At 39.6% G+C, this 14,824-nt stretch overlaps 4 protein-coding genes across 12 annotated transcripts in view; 2 read left to right on the forward strand and 2 right to left on the reverse strand.

Annotated features, from left to right (window-relative positions):
* The window catches only part of LOC104776213 (AT-rich interactive domain-containing protein 6-like), a 7,541-nt gene extending 5,749 nt beyond the window's left edge, over positions 1 to 1,792 (reverse strand). The window contains exons 1-6 of one of the 2 annotated variants that reach the window (XM_010500234.2): positions 1,594 to 1,792; positions 982 to 1,351; positions 723 to 856; positions 588 to 627; positions 163 to 215; positions 24 to 69 (exon numbers count right to left, since the gene is read on the reverse strand). In XM_010500234.2, the coding sequence (XP_010498536.1) occupies positions 24 to 69; positions 163 to 215; positions 588 to 627; positions 723 to 856; positions 982 to 1,314 (606 nt within the window). In that variant the 5' untranslated portion in view covers positions 1,315 to 1,351; positions 1,594 to 1,792. The remainder of the gene's footprint in view (positions 1 to 23; positions 70 to 162; positions 216 to 587; positions 628 to 722; positions 857 to 981; positions 1,352 to 1,593) is intronic. The other variant, XM_010500233.2, reaches the window with a different exon arrangement.
* On the forward strand, positions 3,293 to 9,974 carry LOC104776215 (DEAD-box ATP-dependent RNA helicase 42-like). 7 transcript variants are annotated; one of them, XM_010500236.2, is made up of 6 exons: positions 3,293 to 3,421; positions 3,508 to 5,411; positions 7,102 to 8,834; positions 8,982 to 9,291; positions 9,412 to 9,667; positions 9,766 to 9,974. In XM_010500236.2, exons 2-3 carry the CDS (start codon positions 3,616 to 3,618, stop codon positions 8,831 to 8,833), a joined length of 3,528 nt encoding a protein of 1,175 aa, XP_010498538.1. In that variant the 5' UTR covers positions 3,293 to 3,421; positions 3,508 to 3,615; the 3' UTR covers position 8,834; positions 8,982 to 9,291; positions 9,412 to 9,667; positions 9,766 to 9,974. The 7 variants fall into 7 exon arrangements, with proteins under 7 accessions (XP_010498538.1, XP_010498540.1, XP_019099122.1 ...); XM_010500238.2 differs by having other exon boundaries at positions 9,412 to 9,490; positions 9,578 to 9,974; XM_019243577.1 differs by having other exon boundaries at positions 8,982 to 8,996; positions 9,287 to 9,305; positions 9,412 to 9,974.
* On the forward strand, positions 10,525 to 12,548 carry LOC104776216 (protein PIN-LIKES 1-like). 2 transcript variants are annotated; one of them, XM_019243578.1, is made up of 10 exons: positions 10,525 to 10,710; positions 10,799 to 10,878; positions 10,982 to 11,106; positions 11,191 to 11,312; positions 11,421 to 11,558; positions 11,632 to 11,745; positions 11,832 to 11,932; positions 12,010 to 12,062; positions 12,151 to 12,339; positions 12,420 to 12,548. In XM_019243578.1, exons 1-10 carry the CDS (start codon positions 10,576 to 10,578, stop codon positions 12,542 to 12,544), a joined length of 1,182 nt encoding a protein of 393 aa, XP_019099123.1. In that variant the 5' UTR covers positions 10,525 to 10,575; the 3' UTR covers positions 12,545 to 12,548. The 2 variants fall into 2 exon arrangements, with proteins under 2 accessions (XP_019099123.1, XP_010498546.2); XM_010500244.2 differs by having other exon boundaries at positions 10,566 to 10,710; positions 11,653 to 11,745.
* Positions 12,593 to 14,581, reverse strand: LOC104776217 (cyclin-dependent kinase B2-2-like). The gene is made up of 8 exons (XM_010500245.2): positions 14,334 to 14,581; positions 13,946 to 14,087; positions 13,799 to 13,860; positions 13,583 to 13,694; positions 13,365 to 13,458; positions 13,202 to 13,271; positions 12,978 to 13,116; positions 12,593 to 12,884 (listed from the first exon to the last, which is right to left on the reverse strand). Exons 1-8 carry the CDS (start codon positions 14,579 to 14,581, stop codon positions 12,789 to 12,791), a joined length of 963 nt encoding a protein of 320 aa, XP_010498547.1. The 3' UTR covers positions 12,593 to 12,788.

Below are 14,824 nucleotides of genomic sequence, written 5' to 3' on the forward strand. Positions count from 1 at the left end.
ATACTTATGCATAATAAACTCACCTTCTCATAGAAAACACGGAATGTGTAGGAGACTGTTGTGCATGTCCTGAAAAAAAGATCGTTTAACCAAATGTGGAAAAAGATAAGCATTAAAATCGGCAAAGACTAATGGAGAGTCTAAGGGAAACATCAGCCATACTTGGGAGGATGGAAGGATTCTCCAACTTGTCGCCACAGCTTAGATGTGGTGACCTACATTACCATGACAAAAAGAATTTTGAAGACCATAAGAAAAATTCCAGGAAGATTCAGAAAAACATTGGATATATAATACCAACAACAATAAAATAAATCAGTTTCCCAACAACATGTCAAACATTCTTTAAATATTACCTGCATAATTAATTCCCTTAAAGTTAAAACAAAATCTCATCTCTGGAAAGTCAGATGGTTATATACTCTTATCATCAGTTCACTTACCGATTTAATATTAGTACCATATACAGTTCATATGTAATCCACAGCCCAAGAAAATAGAATGTAGGTGAACATCATACAAGCCAACTTAAATGAACTAGAAAGTTTAACTGACGAACTAAAAATGATATGGTTTGGGATAGTTACCACTTCATAGCCACCTAACTTAGTGACTGCTCGAAATAGCCTACATAGCATAATAAAACATGCAAAAGTCAGGCACTGATGAACGAGCTATATGTGTTCATTTACAAACAAAAGCAATAATTTCAAACAACTCACTTGAGGGTGTTGAGAGGTTGTCCATAAAACTTAGGAGCTTTAAAATCCAGGAAATGCTCTTTGTGAAAGGTCTCCAATTCTCTTAGAAACATCAATTGTTCTTGTGGTGTCCCTGCCTCATCAGTTCCCAGTGCCTGTAGAGAAAAGATGAACTAGTAAGAGAATAATCACCATAAGAATATTTCACCAGAAAGCTCCTTTCTTTCAATAACAAAAAGGTGGCATTAAATCCTGAGAATACACTAATATAGTTTATTACCTCAGAATCACTCAGCAGCCAAGACTTGCGCTTTTTGGCATTCTCATCTTCAGTCTTAGGAGGACTCAACATGTGCATCTTACGAGTCTTCCTTTCAGAGCGGTCAACAACTCCAACATCACCATTCACCCCATGACCATTAACCTGACCACCTCCATTAGCCAAATGAGCATCACTCTCCAGAGGAACCCCGAGAAGAAGGGGCTGGGGGGTTTCACTAGGGTTTTGATAGTTTCCTGTCTCCAAAGGGTCTTCCTCTATATATTGGGTGTCAACAAGGTCAGCTTCCTCACCAAAATACGCATCTTGCTCGTGCATTTCGGTATCCGCCATCTTAAAAAGCTTCGATTTTTTTATTTTTATTTTTGTTCTGGAGTAGTCAGGTCACAGCGAGACAAGCGTCATAAAATCGAATACAAAATCATGAAGATAAAAACACTGTAAATGACTATTGGCGATTCAGGATAAAACCAAAAAAAAGTACAAATATTTCTCCGCCGCATGGAAACCATAGGCTTCACAGACTCGAGACTAATCAAACCAAGCTGATAAAAACCCGAAAAGCTTCCAGAAAATAAGGAGAGCCGCATAAAAATAAAAAAAGTTGCTTGCCTGTTCTGAAGCGACGGCGAAACGGGATGAGAACGCAAAAACCTCCGGCGGCGGCGCGCTAGGGTTTACTGGCGGAGGAATTGAAAGCAATAGGAAGAAGAAGATACAGGGTAGAGAGAAGCAGCAGCAGGGAGAGAGAGAGAGAGAGAGAGAGAGAGAGAGAGAGAAGGGACAGAATTTGAAAGAGGAGAAAAAAGAAAAAAATCTTATGTCAATGGTTAAAAGATGAGAGAGAGAGAGAGAGAGAGAGATGGATGTGATTAAACTCGAAACTGCTGAGCGACACAGAGACTTCGCCAGAACTTTTATTTTTTTATTTACTTTTTACACCAAAAAAAAAGTAAACACTAAAGATTTGTTTCTTTTTGTATTTATTATTGTTTTCAGATTTTGTTAATTATTTTTGGAAAATTTTGATTAAAAAAAAAAAAAGAGATCTTGTTCCTTTATATTGTTGTTGGGACAGCTATATAAACTCTATAAGTAAATAACGACGAAAAAATTTATGTTAGATTCTGGCTGCAATGATTGACACACGTACAGTATATAGAGAATTATGTTAGGACTAATCCATTTTAAAAATTGTTATGCACATTTTTTTCAAAAAGTGGAACTAACTCTTCTTTCATATGCTTTGGACAAAAATGTATTAAATTTAAAACACATATGGGTTGAGTAAGAAGAAGAAGAAGAAGTTGGGTGTTTGGTGGTGACTGAGTTTCAACGATTATTAATAAACCGGTGGTTTAGGTTCAGATGATTGGAATTAGTAATTAGATTGAGTGATGTATGATGTTGGGATATGATTTCATGATTTAGAGTTAAAATGTGAAAACAACATCTTAAGTGAAAGGATGTAAACAATACTTTTTACAAGGTACACATATACTATAGATTTAGACATTGATGATTTGATGTAAGATAAATATATTTTGACATCGTAGTTACGTAAAACAAATTCAAAACACGTAGAAATTGTATTAAATACATGTTATAGTATCCAAAACATTTGATCTTTTGATTGTCAGTTAACAGTATTCGAACATTGTAAACACGTAAAAGCTTCCAAAAACACGTAATATATATCAAGTTTTATCAAAATCTTTCTGAAATTTAAAAATTTATTTGTTTCTTTTCTAAAACTTGTAATTCTTATCAAAAAAAATTTTAATACGTTTGATTATATCATGAGATGAATTTTTTTGTCGACAACTTGATATTACTATATGTTTAATATCTATGATCTAATAGTAATTTTTTAAAATTTTACTTGCCAAGTTTATATATTTTATTTTTAAAACAATCAAAAGATTTAATAAGTTAACCCTATTTGGTAATTTTTATATTGTTAATCTTTGACTAGTAATATTATAGTCTTGGTCAATATAACTAATTCATATTTGCATATATACCAAGTATTGACTATTGATAGTCCACAAAAAAAAAGTTTCTTCCATATTTAAGAGATTTTCAGATAAATGCTATATATTAGGAAATAGCTTACTAAATTTTTTTAATTTTTTTTTTTTGCGAAACTGTATTTTTGAAAAATTATACTCCTAAAAAAAATAATAAAAGGCCGACATCTCTCCTTTTGGGCTTTAAGGTCTAAACAGATTACTAAAATCGTCTTGTAAAAGATGGGCTCCATATGGATCCAAATCAGGTCGGCTATTTTCTGTTATTAACATAATAAATATTTAAGGAAAACCGCCATCTCAGTCAGTATTTTAGCAAACAATTTATCATCCACCAGACGTTTAGGGTTCCGACGTTCTCGAATCTTCTCCCTTAGCTTCGTCTTCTTCTCCATCGGAGATTTATCTGTGTAAGCTTTTCAACCTTGTTTTGTTCACTGTTCCATTAAATCTGGTTTTGCATTCCTTCTCCTCACTCTTTTGACTCTGAAATCAGATTTGCGTACGCGTTAATCTCGCGGTGGGTCATTGGGTTTCGTTGATTTTTACATTGAATCTGCGTGGTTTTCAATCCGGATTTGTGGTGTTGGAGCTCAATTGAGGAATGGGGGAAGAGAAATCTAAGTACAGGAGCGAAGATATGGATTTAGAGGAGGAGGAGGATGATTTGAAGATGAATCGGCGAGATCGTGATCGGAGTAAGGAGCGGAAGAAGGATAAGGGTTCGGAGAAGCGCCGGGAGAAGGATAGACGGAAGAGACGGTCTGAGAGAGTTAAGAGTAGTGATTCTGAAGATGATTACGGTAGAGATGATGATGATGATGAAGAGAGGGAGAAGCGTAAAGAGAAGGAGAGGGAGCGGAGACGGAGGGATAAGGAGAGGGCTAAGAGACGGTCTGAGAGAAGGAAGAGTAGTGATTCTGATGAGGACGATGAAGAAGATGATGAGAGGGATAATAAACGCAGATCCAAGGAGAGGGAGAGAGGACATCGAGAACATGAGAGAGATAGAGGCAAAGATCGTAAAAGGGATAGAGATAGAGAGAGGGAGGAGAGAAAGGAGAAGGAAAGAGAAAGGGAGAAGGATAGAGAGAGAAGGGAACGGGAACGAGAAGAGCGGGAGAAGGAGAGAGTGAAAGAAAGAGAGAGGCGGGAACGGGAAGATGTTGAGAGGGATAGGAGAGAGCGTGAGAAAGAAAGGGGTAGTAGGAGGAACCGGGAAAGGGAAAGGTCACGAGAGGTTGGCAATGAAGAGAGTGATGATGATGTCAAGCGTGACTTGAAGCGTAGAAGAAGAGATAGCGGAGAACGGAAGGAGAAAGAGCGTGAAAAGAGTGTTGGTAGATCCAGCAGGCATGCAGATGGCAACGGAGATAGTCCAAGGAGAAAGAGTGTCGAGGAGGATGGTGAAAAGAAAGAGAAGAAAACCCGAGAAGAAGAACTAGAGGATGAGCAGAAGAAGCTGGATGAGGAGGTGGAAAAACGGAGGAGAAGAGTTCAGGAGTGGCAAGAATTGAAGAGAAAAAAGGAGGAAGCTGAAAGTGATAGTAAGGGTGATGCAGATGGTAAAGAGCCCAAGGCCGGTAAGGCTTGGACTCTTGATGGAGAATCTGATGATGAAGGCCATCCGGATGAAAAATCAGATACAGAAATGGATATTGATGGGGACACTAATCCTGAAAATGGTGGAGATGCCAAGATGGTAGACTTGGAGAATGAGACAGCTACTACTGTCCCTGAGAGTGGAGGTGACGGAGCTGCAGACGAAGAGGAGATTGATCCTTTAGATGCTTTTATGAATACTATGGTATTACCAGAGGTTGAGAAGCTTAGCAATAGTGCTCCTCCCCCAGCAGTGAATGATGGTATTGTGGATTCTAAAATGAATGGGGAAAGTGGTGACCAGCCAAAGAGAGGTTTTAATAAGGCCCTGGGTAGGATAATTCAAGGTGAAGATTCTGATTCTGATTATTCAGAACCAAAGGATGATGATGATCCAAGTTTAGATGAAGACGATGAGGAGTTCATGAAGAGAGTAAAGAAGACAAAAGCAGAGAAATTGTCCCTTGTTGACCATTCAAAAATAGAGTATGAACCTTTCCGGAAGAACTTCTATATCGAAGTGAAGGATATATCTAGGATGACACAAGAAGAAGTTAACGCTTACAGAAAGGAATTGGAGCTGAAAGTTCATGGAAAAGATGTTCCAAGACCCATTAAGTCTTGGCACCAGACTGGGCTAACCACCAAAATTTTGGATACTATGAGGAAGCTTAATTATGAAAAGCCAATGCCTATTCAAACACAAGCACTCCCTATCATCATGAGTGGTCGAGACTGCATTGGGGTTGCAAAAACCGGTTCAGGTAAAACCCTTGGTTTTGTTTTGCCAATGCTGAGGCATATCAAAGATCAGCCTCCCGTTGATGCTGGCGAAGGGCCAATTGGGCTTGTAATGGCACCTACAAGGGAGCTTGTTCAGCAGATTCACAGTGATATCAGAAAGTTTTCTAAGCCATTGGGTATAAGATGTGTACCTGTCTATGGAGGATCAGGAGTTGCCCAGCAAATTAGTGAGCTTAAGCGAGGTACTGAGATTGTTGTGTGCACTCCTGGCAGAATGATTGATATCCTTTGTACAAGCAGTGGGAAAATCACTAATCTGCGAAGGGTCACATTTTTAGTAATGGATGAAGCTGATCGTATGTTTGACATGGGTTTTGAGCCCCAAATTACTCGTATTATTCAGAACATTCGACCTGAACGTCAAACTGTGCTCTTTTCTGCCACTTTTCCTCGCCAAGTTGAATCTTTGGCACGTAAAGTTTTGAACAAGCCTGTAGAAATTCAGGTTGGTGGAAGGAGTGTTGTGAATAAAGATATAACTCAGTTAGTTGAAGTCAGACCGGAGAGTGATAGGTTCTTTAGACTTCTGGAACTTCTTGGGGAATGGTATGAGAAAGGAAAAATTCTGATCTTCGTGCAGTCGCAGGAAAAGTGTGATGCCTTGTTTAAGGATATGATTAAACAAGGTTATCCTTGTCTATCTCTTCACGGGGGTAAGGATCAGACTGATCGTGAATCAACTATATCTGATTTTAAGAGCAATGTCTGTAATTTGTTGATTGCCACAAGTGTTGCGGCTAGGGGTCTAGATGTGAAAGAGCTTGAGTTGGTTGTGAACTTTGATGCACCGAACCACTATGAAGACTATGTACATCGCGTTGGCAGGACAGGCAGGGCAGGGCGGAAAGGCTGCGCTGTGACATTTATCTCTGAGGATGATGCGAAATATGCACCAGATTTGGTCAAGGCCCTGGAACTTTCTGAGCAGCCAGTGCCTGCTGATCTGAAAGCAATTGCTGATGGTTTCATGGCGAAAGTGAAACAGGGTATTGAGCAAGCTCATGGAACTGGCTATGGTGGTAGTGGCTTTAAATTCAACGAAGAGGAGGAAGAAGTTAGGAAAGCAGCAAAGAAAGCACAAGCGAAGGAGTATGGCTTTGAGGAAGACAAGTCTGACTCAGAAGATGAGAATGATGTTGTAAGAAAGGCAGGTGGTGGTGAGATTTCACAGCAGCAGGCTACTTTTGCTCAGATAGCCGCCATTGCTGCTGCTGCGAAAGCTGCTATTCCCGTGAATGTTCCTGTGACCGCTAACCAGTTACTGCCAAATGGTGGCGGGCTTCACGCCGTGCCAGGTGTCCTTCCACTTAATACTGTTCCTAGCCATCCTAGTGATGGGGCAGGCCGTGCTGCAGCCATGGTTGCTGCCATGAATTTGCAACATAACCTAGCAAAGATTCAAGCTGATGCAATGCCTGAACACTATGAAGCAGAACTCGAAATCAATGATTTCCCACAGAATGCTCGCTGGAAGGTCACCCACAAAGAAACTTTGGGTCCAATATCAGAGTGGACTGGAGCCGCCATTACCACTAGAGGTCAGTTTTATCCGCAAGGACGAATCCCTGGACCTGGGGAACGCAAACTCTACTTGTTCATTGAAGGGCCTTCTGAAAAATCTGTTAAGACAGCAAAAGTTGAACTCAAGCGTGTTCTTGAAGACATTACAAATCAGNATGCTGAGGCATATCAAAGATCAGCCTCCCGTTGATGCTGGCGAAGGGCCAATTGGGCTTGTAATGGCACCTACAAGGGAGCTTGTTCAGCAGATTCACAGTGATATCAGAAAGTTTTCTAAGCCATTGGGTATAAGATGTGTACCTGTCTATGGAGGATCAGGAGTTGCCCAGCAAATTAGTGAGCTTAAGCGAGGTACTGAGATTGTTGTGTGCACTCCGGGCAGAATGATTGATATCCTTTGTACAAGCAGTGGGAAAATCACTAATCTGCGAAGGGTCACATTCTTAGTAATGGATGAAGCTGATCGTATGTTTGACATGGGTTTTGAGCCCCAAATTACTCGTATTATTCAGAACATTCGACCTGAACGTCAAACTGTGCTCTTTTCTGCCACTTTTCCTCGCCAAGTTGAAGCCTTGGCACGTAAAGTTTTAAACAAGCCTGTAGAAATTCAGGTTGGTGGAAGGAGTGTTGTGAATAAAGATATAACTCAGTTAGTTGAAGTCAGACCGGAGAGTGATAGGTTCTTTAGACTTCTGGAACTTCTTGGGGAATGGTATGAGAAAGGAAAAATTCTGATCTTCGTGCAGTCGCAGGAAAAGTGTGATGCCTTGTTTAAGGATATGATTAAACAAGGTTATCCTTGTCTATCTCTTCACGGGGGTAAGGATCAGACTGATCGTGAATCAACTATATCTGATTTTAAGAGCAATGTCTGTAATTTGTTGATTGCCACAAGTGTTGCGGCTAGGGGTCTAGATGTGAAAGAGCTCGAGTTGGTTGTGAACTTTGATGCACCGAACCACTATGAAGACTATGTACATCGCGTTGGCAGGACAGGCAGGGCAGGGCGGAAAGGCTGCGCTGTGACATTTATCTCTGAGGATGATGCGAAATATGCACCAGATTTGGTCAAGGCCCTGGAACTTTCTGAGCAGCCAGTGCCTGCTGATCTGAAAGCAATTGCTGATGGTTTCATGGCGAAAGTGAAACAGGGTATTGAGCAAGCTCATGGAACTGGCTATGGTGGTAGTGGCTTTAAATTCAACGAAGAGGAGGAAGAAGTTAGGAAAGCAGCAAAGAAAGCACAAGCGAAGGAGTATGGCTTTGAGGAAGACAAGTCTGACTCAGAAGATGAGAATGATGTTGTAAGAAAGGCAGGTGGTGGTGAGATTTCACAGCAGCAGGCTACTTTTGCTCAGATAGCCGCCATTGCTGCTGCTGCGAAAGCTGCTATTCCCGTGAATGTTCCTGTGACCGCTAACCAGTTACTGCCAAATGGTGGCGGGCTTCACGCCGTGCCAGGTGTCCTTCCACTTAATACTGTTCCTAGCCATCCTAGTGATGGGGCAGGCCGTGCTGCAGCCATGGTTGCTGCCATGAATTTGCAACATAACCTAGCAAAGATTCAAGCTGATGCAATGCCTGAACACTATGAAGCAGAACTCGAAATCAATGATTTCCCACAGAATGCTCGCTGGAAGGTCACCCACAAAGAAACTTTGGGTCCAATATCAGAGTGGACTGGAGCCGCCATTACCACTAGAGGTCAGTTTTATCCGCAAGGACGAATCCCTGGACCTGGGGAACGCAAACTCTACTTGTTCATTGAAGGGCCTTCTGAAAAATCTGTTAAGACAGCAAAAGTTGAACTCAAGCGTGTTCTTGAAGACATTACAAATCAGGCCATGTCACTTCCTGGAGGAGCACAACCCGGCAGATACTCGGTGATATAATGTAAGTCGAGAATTCTAATCTAATTTACAATCTTGGGTTGTAAATATAGGTTAAATGCTATGCTCAAGCCTTCCATATGTTCTTTCTTTCTTACATATTTTAATCTCAAGTTCAGACTTATGGATCTTAGTTTCTCTCTTTTAACAGGAAGCCAACCATGAGGTGCGTGATTATAAGGGATTCAAATCACTGAGAGTTTTATTAAACAAGTATTATTGATTGGTGTTGTGAACTACAATCTCTGCACCTTTGCTAAATTTTTTTACACTTGGTGTGACATTCCTTACTTCTTTATGGTCATCAAGTATTATTGCTATTGAATAATGAATGCTTGTTGTTTCTCATCCTGGAACTCTTTCGTCTTTTAATTTTATTCTCTTTTTCTTTGTCATGTTTGTACAATGGCCCCGATGGGTTTGCTAATGCGCATTACCGCGTGGTGGCTGTAAAAGGATCGGTAAAATCTTATTCGTATGATGCAGTTTTTTGTGTTTGGCTTTACCCGTGAATCGAACAGCACTACAGTTGTTTGTTGCATCAATCTGCCCTTTTACAGCTTTTAACATCTTTCCTGCAGGGGAAACATGAAGCTCGTGGAGAGATGACATGTAATGTTTCTGATAGAGAAGGTCAAAGCTTTTGTACCTCTCCAATGGGTAAGACTTGAAGCTTATTCGGTTTTGGTGTCTGGATGCTTTGTCTATAATTCTCAGTGTCTATATCTGCTTAACCACTACTCTTAGAGAGAATTATAGTTCCGGGGATTGTCTCAACTGACTTTAACGCTGAAGGATGCTTTCTGAGTAACGGGTAGAAAGGTGATGTTGCATTCGGTATGTAGTCAAACATCGGATCGTTGTTCAAAATAGTTCTCAAGTTAAAAACTCTCGTATGCGATTTTATGTTTTGTGGATTAATGGTTTTGAAACAGTGAAATAGGTAACACAGATTTTGTCTTATGTGATGATGATCTAAAAGGAAAGGTTGTGGGGTTGGCCGAAGTCATTTTGTGACCGCACCTTTATCGAAAAATGAAACATATAAAGCGTAGATACGGCAATGCACAACTCTAGCAATGTCTTTGTAACAAATCAGCAAAACTAGAATATTGGAAATACAATCAGAAAATATTATTGGACACTTGTGTACTTTATTATTAATATATTTACTTCAATGTTACCACAATTCTCAATGCACTGAAATAAAAACTTGCGAAACATACATGATACTAAAGTTGATAGCTCATCATGTTTAATGCTTGTATGTTTTAAGTGAGGTTTTCTATGATTTTTGTTATATAACACGGCAATAGCATGGGCGTCTTAAAACAAAATCACTTCAAGAAATTAGAACTTGATTTCACTCACAATGTTATAAGTTATTTTGATATCATAAATAACGGAATACTATATTACCTTTTGTGGTAGTTAACTAACTAATAAAACTAGAACCGGTGAGAGGCCATGCAAAGCAAAGTGTGCGAGAGAACCACTACCACTCCCAAGTTTTTCATCTTCTCTTAAACATCTTTTGGATTTTACGTTTTGATACTCTGTTTCTTAGCTTGAGAGAATAACACGATCGATCTTTATTCCCTTTCGATTTCTCCAATTGTTTCAATTCCGTAAGTTAACATCATCATCATCGAAACGATCTTGAATGTTTTTTCGTAATTTGATTTCTGTTAAAAGCATTTTGTTCTGGTATTTAGTATCAGATCACAAAGCGACGATCGATAACAATGAGGCTATTGGATCTGTTCATAACCTCGTCGATACCAGTTGCGAAGATTCTGATGATAACAGGAATCGGATTTTACTTGGCTATGGATCGAGTTAACATTCTCAATCAAGATGCTAGAATCTCAACAACGTCAGTTTTTTAATTATTCATTCGTCACGTAACATCGAAACGATTATGAGAGGTCTCTTCTGAGTTTCTTGTTTTGGTTTTTTACGTAACAGATAGTTTTCTATGTGTTTAGTCCTTCACTTGTTGCAAGCAGTTTGGCTTCTACTATTACGTACGAAAGCATGGTGAAAATGTAAGTTCTTGATTCAGAGAACTGATTTTTCTTTTCTGCTTAGTGCTGACAATGACATGTGAATCTTGAAATCTTTAATTTTTGATGGGGCATGCACTTTCAGGTGGTTTATGCCAATCAATGTGTTGTTAACATTCATCATTGGTTCATTTCTTGGTTGGATTGTTATCAAAATCACTAAACCTCCTTCGCATCTCCGTGGCATCATTGTTGGTTGCTGTGCTGCTGGTAACTTTGATGTCATCCTACTAAACTTGTTTCATTCATGAATTTATCTAATCAATCAGTGATGGCACTGTACAAATCCAACAGGGAATTTGGGAAACATGCCACTCATTATCATCCCAGCTATATGTAATGAAAAGGGAAGTCCTTTTGGAGATTCAGAGAGTTGTGAGAAATATGGACTTGGTTATATTGCACTCTCAATGGCGGTATGTCACCATTTCTTTAGTACTCCTTATGCTTCTCTACTAAAGGTTTATTATACTGGATGTTTTAAATGCCAATAGAAGTCAAAAGATTCTTTTGATGTGTATCAGATTGGAGCCATTTACATATGGACTTATGTATACAATCTTATGCGGATGCTAGCACACCCAGCTGGAGAAACCGCAATAAACCGTAGTACCTTATCTACAATGCCACTGATTTCTCCCAAAGTTGAAGTTGGGGAACAGGTGATCTCAGTCTGACCTTTTCCTTTTATATTCTCGTGAGTGTATTTGTTGCTTCCACTTACTGATTTTTGAGAGCATTTGTATATGTGACAAGGTTGGGACATGGAGCAAGGTCAAGCAAAGAGTGTGTTCTGCAGCAGAGAGAATCAATCTACGAACAATATTTGCTCCTTCAACTATTGCAGCGGTTTGTTTCAATGTTCCCTTGATTCAAAAGAGTACTATCATCTGTATGTATATACTAGTTAAGCATCTAATCCACCTTCTCTTTAGCTTATCGCGCTTGCAGTTGGGTTAAATCCTATACTAAGGAAGCTACTAGTTGGCGACACAGCTCCACTCAGAGTGATTGAGGACTCAGTATCTTTATTGGGGTATTCTTCTACAACATATTAAAATCTCACTCGTCTGTGATAATCAGTGCTTACTTGAGTAGCTTAATTTCTTGAAGGGATGGGGCAATTCCTCTTCTGACTCTGGTTGTAGGAGGAAACCTTCTCAAAGGTAAATAAACAAGAATATATAATAGCGGCAAAAACTTATTTTCAAATGACAAAACCTTAAATCTTTGCACCTCTTTCAATAATCACAGGTCTGAGAGGTTCAGGAATGCAAAAGTCAGTTATCGTAGGTGTGGTGGTTGTGCGTTACGTTTTACTGCCAATATTAGGTGTTTTAATAGTACAAGGAGCTCACCACTTTGGTTTGGTTACATCTGAACCGCTCTNCTACCAGTTTATTCTTCTACTTCAGTATGTCGTTCCAGCGGCAATGAATCTTGGTTTGTTCTTCAGACTCAAGAGTTACTACAAAAACGCATACTGTCTTTCTTATAGACTCACACTTGACCTTTTTTGGCAGGTACAATCACTCAACTATTTGGGTCAGGAGAAAGCGAATGCTCTGTGATTCTATTCTGGTCTTATGCTTTGGCTTCGGTTTCTCTCACTGTCTGGCCAACATTCTTTATGTGGCTTGTAGCCTGAACACACACACACACACATACACAAACGGGCAACATTTGCAAAACTCGCTAATTTGAAATATTAGAGCAATTGATGTATTCTTTCATTGTTAAAAAGGTTTGGTGGGGTTATACGATTGGGAATAGAGACCCAATCAAAAGGGAATATTAAAACTTCAATCATCCTAAGAAAGCAGAAAAATGCTTGAGACAAGCAAGGACAAAGATGGAATAAAAGATCCTATTGAGAGTTCATAAAAAGAGCCTCAGAGAGAAGACTTGTCAGGTAGATCATCGAAGTAAGGATGCTCCATAGCCTTCTTAGCTGAGATTCGTTTTGCTGGCTCGTACTCCAGCATTTTCTGTGCACAAAGATTAACGCATATTACTATCAGCTATGGGCCTGGGTGATTGTCTATACTAGGCAAGGTCTGTGTTAGACATTGGGGACTTACAGATAAGAGATCAAGTCCGGCTTCATCGAGGTTTGGAACAGCTGTGGAGAGACTCAACGGTTTCCATTGTGGGTATTCATGCCAATCCTTGAGTGTGCTCACTCCAGGCCACACTTCTTCGTTTGGTGTTCCCAGCAACCTAAATTTCCACAGAAAAAGCAAGTGAGTATGCGAACGTCATGTCTGTGCGCTAGAGAAAGGTGAAGAAGAACACAAAGACTTGCCTGAAAATACGGAGGAGCTGTTGGAGCTCAGAGTCTCCAGCAAAGATTGCTTGCTTGGTCACGAGTTCAGCTACAAATAAAAGAGAAACCAATGTAACTGTTAGTTCTTGCAGTATTGACATTGAAGTGAAAACCAATGGAACTAAAAGAGAAGAATTAGTACCAAAAATGCAGCCAACAGACCACATATCTACTGCAGTTGAGTAATGGGTTGCTCCAAGAAGGACTTCCGGAGATCTGTACCATAGAGTTAGAATCTGTTGCAAAGTGAATCATGGGAGTAGAAGAAACATCATTAGTTACAACCCCAGACAAACTAAGACACTAGTATGGAAACAGGACTAACGTTATTATATCAACAAAGACTTAAATAAATTATACCTCATGTGTATATTTTTTCATTGGGAGAGTGAAGGCTCTGGCTAATCCAAGATCAGCTATTTTAAGGGTCATTGTGTTTCGGTCCATCAATAGATTGTGAGGCTTAAGATCCCTGTAACGAAACCAAGAGAAAGTAAGATCAGTGATCCATCTCCAAATAGGTTTTACTCAAAGGCGTTGATTGTTCTCTCAAAAAGAACAAAGACAATATTGTACCTGTGCAACACTCCATGACCATGGCAAAAAGCCATGCCTTTGCATAACTGGTACATCAAGCTCTGCAATTCAAGAGACATGTTTCTTTTAGCTTAATAGGGGATGATTGCTTATCGCACAGAAGAAGAGAGAAGCTTAATCAAAAACCTTGACAGTGTTCTGAGGAATGTTCTGTCCAGCTTGACGAAAGCTTCTGATGAATTTCTTGAGATCAGTGTCAACATACTCGAAAACAAGGTAGAGTACAGTTTTCCCTTCTTTGTTTATTCCTTGCTTAACATCCATCAACCTGGTCGAAGACGAAGAAGAAGAAGAAGAAGATAATCACAAAAGGTTCCACTTTTGACATTTTTCTAGTCACAATTGAACAACCCATTTCATATCGATCGCAGCACTAGCAAAAAAATTAGCAAAACCCTAGAAATCCTAGAAATTGAAACAGAGTCCTGAAATTGAATAGGGAGTAAACCCTAGAAAATCCAAAATTGAGTCCTAAAATAAATAACAAACCCCAATGAATGAGAGAGAAATGTACCTGACGATGTGGGGATCACGAGCGAGCATGCGCAAGATAGAGATCTCGCGAAGAGTAGTGGGAGGAACGCCTTCTTCATCCTCATGGAGACGGGTCTTCTTCAAAGCAACGATCATCCCTGTTGCTTTCTCTCTCGCTCTGTACACTTTCCCGTAAGTACCTTCGCCTACTTTCTCTAGCTTCTCGAATGCTTCCATCGCTGAAACTGCAGGTTTCACTCCTCCTCCTCCATTGTTGTTGTTCTCCATCTCTCTCTCTCTCTCTCTCTCTCTTAATCAAATCGATATCAAGAACTCTCAGATTTTGTTTTGGGGAAGAAGAAGAAGAGAAATGGTTTTAAATAAGGAAGGAGATATTTTATTATTATTATTTCCCTAAATTTTACAACGGTTGATTATAGTTCAAAATTCAAAAACCGGAGCGTCACACCCACACACACTAATGCTTTAAGACAAAAAAAAGTTTTTTTTTTTTTTTAATGTGACATGGAA

This window comes from Camelina sativa, chromosome 3 (assembly GCF_000633955.1).
Source record: "Camelina sativa cultivar DH55 chromosome 3, Cs, whole genome shotgun sequence".
Lineage (NCBI taxonomy): Eukaryota > Viridiplantae > Streptophyta > Magnoliopsida > Brassicales > Brassicaceae > Camelina > Camelina sativa.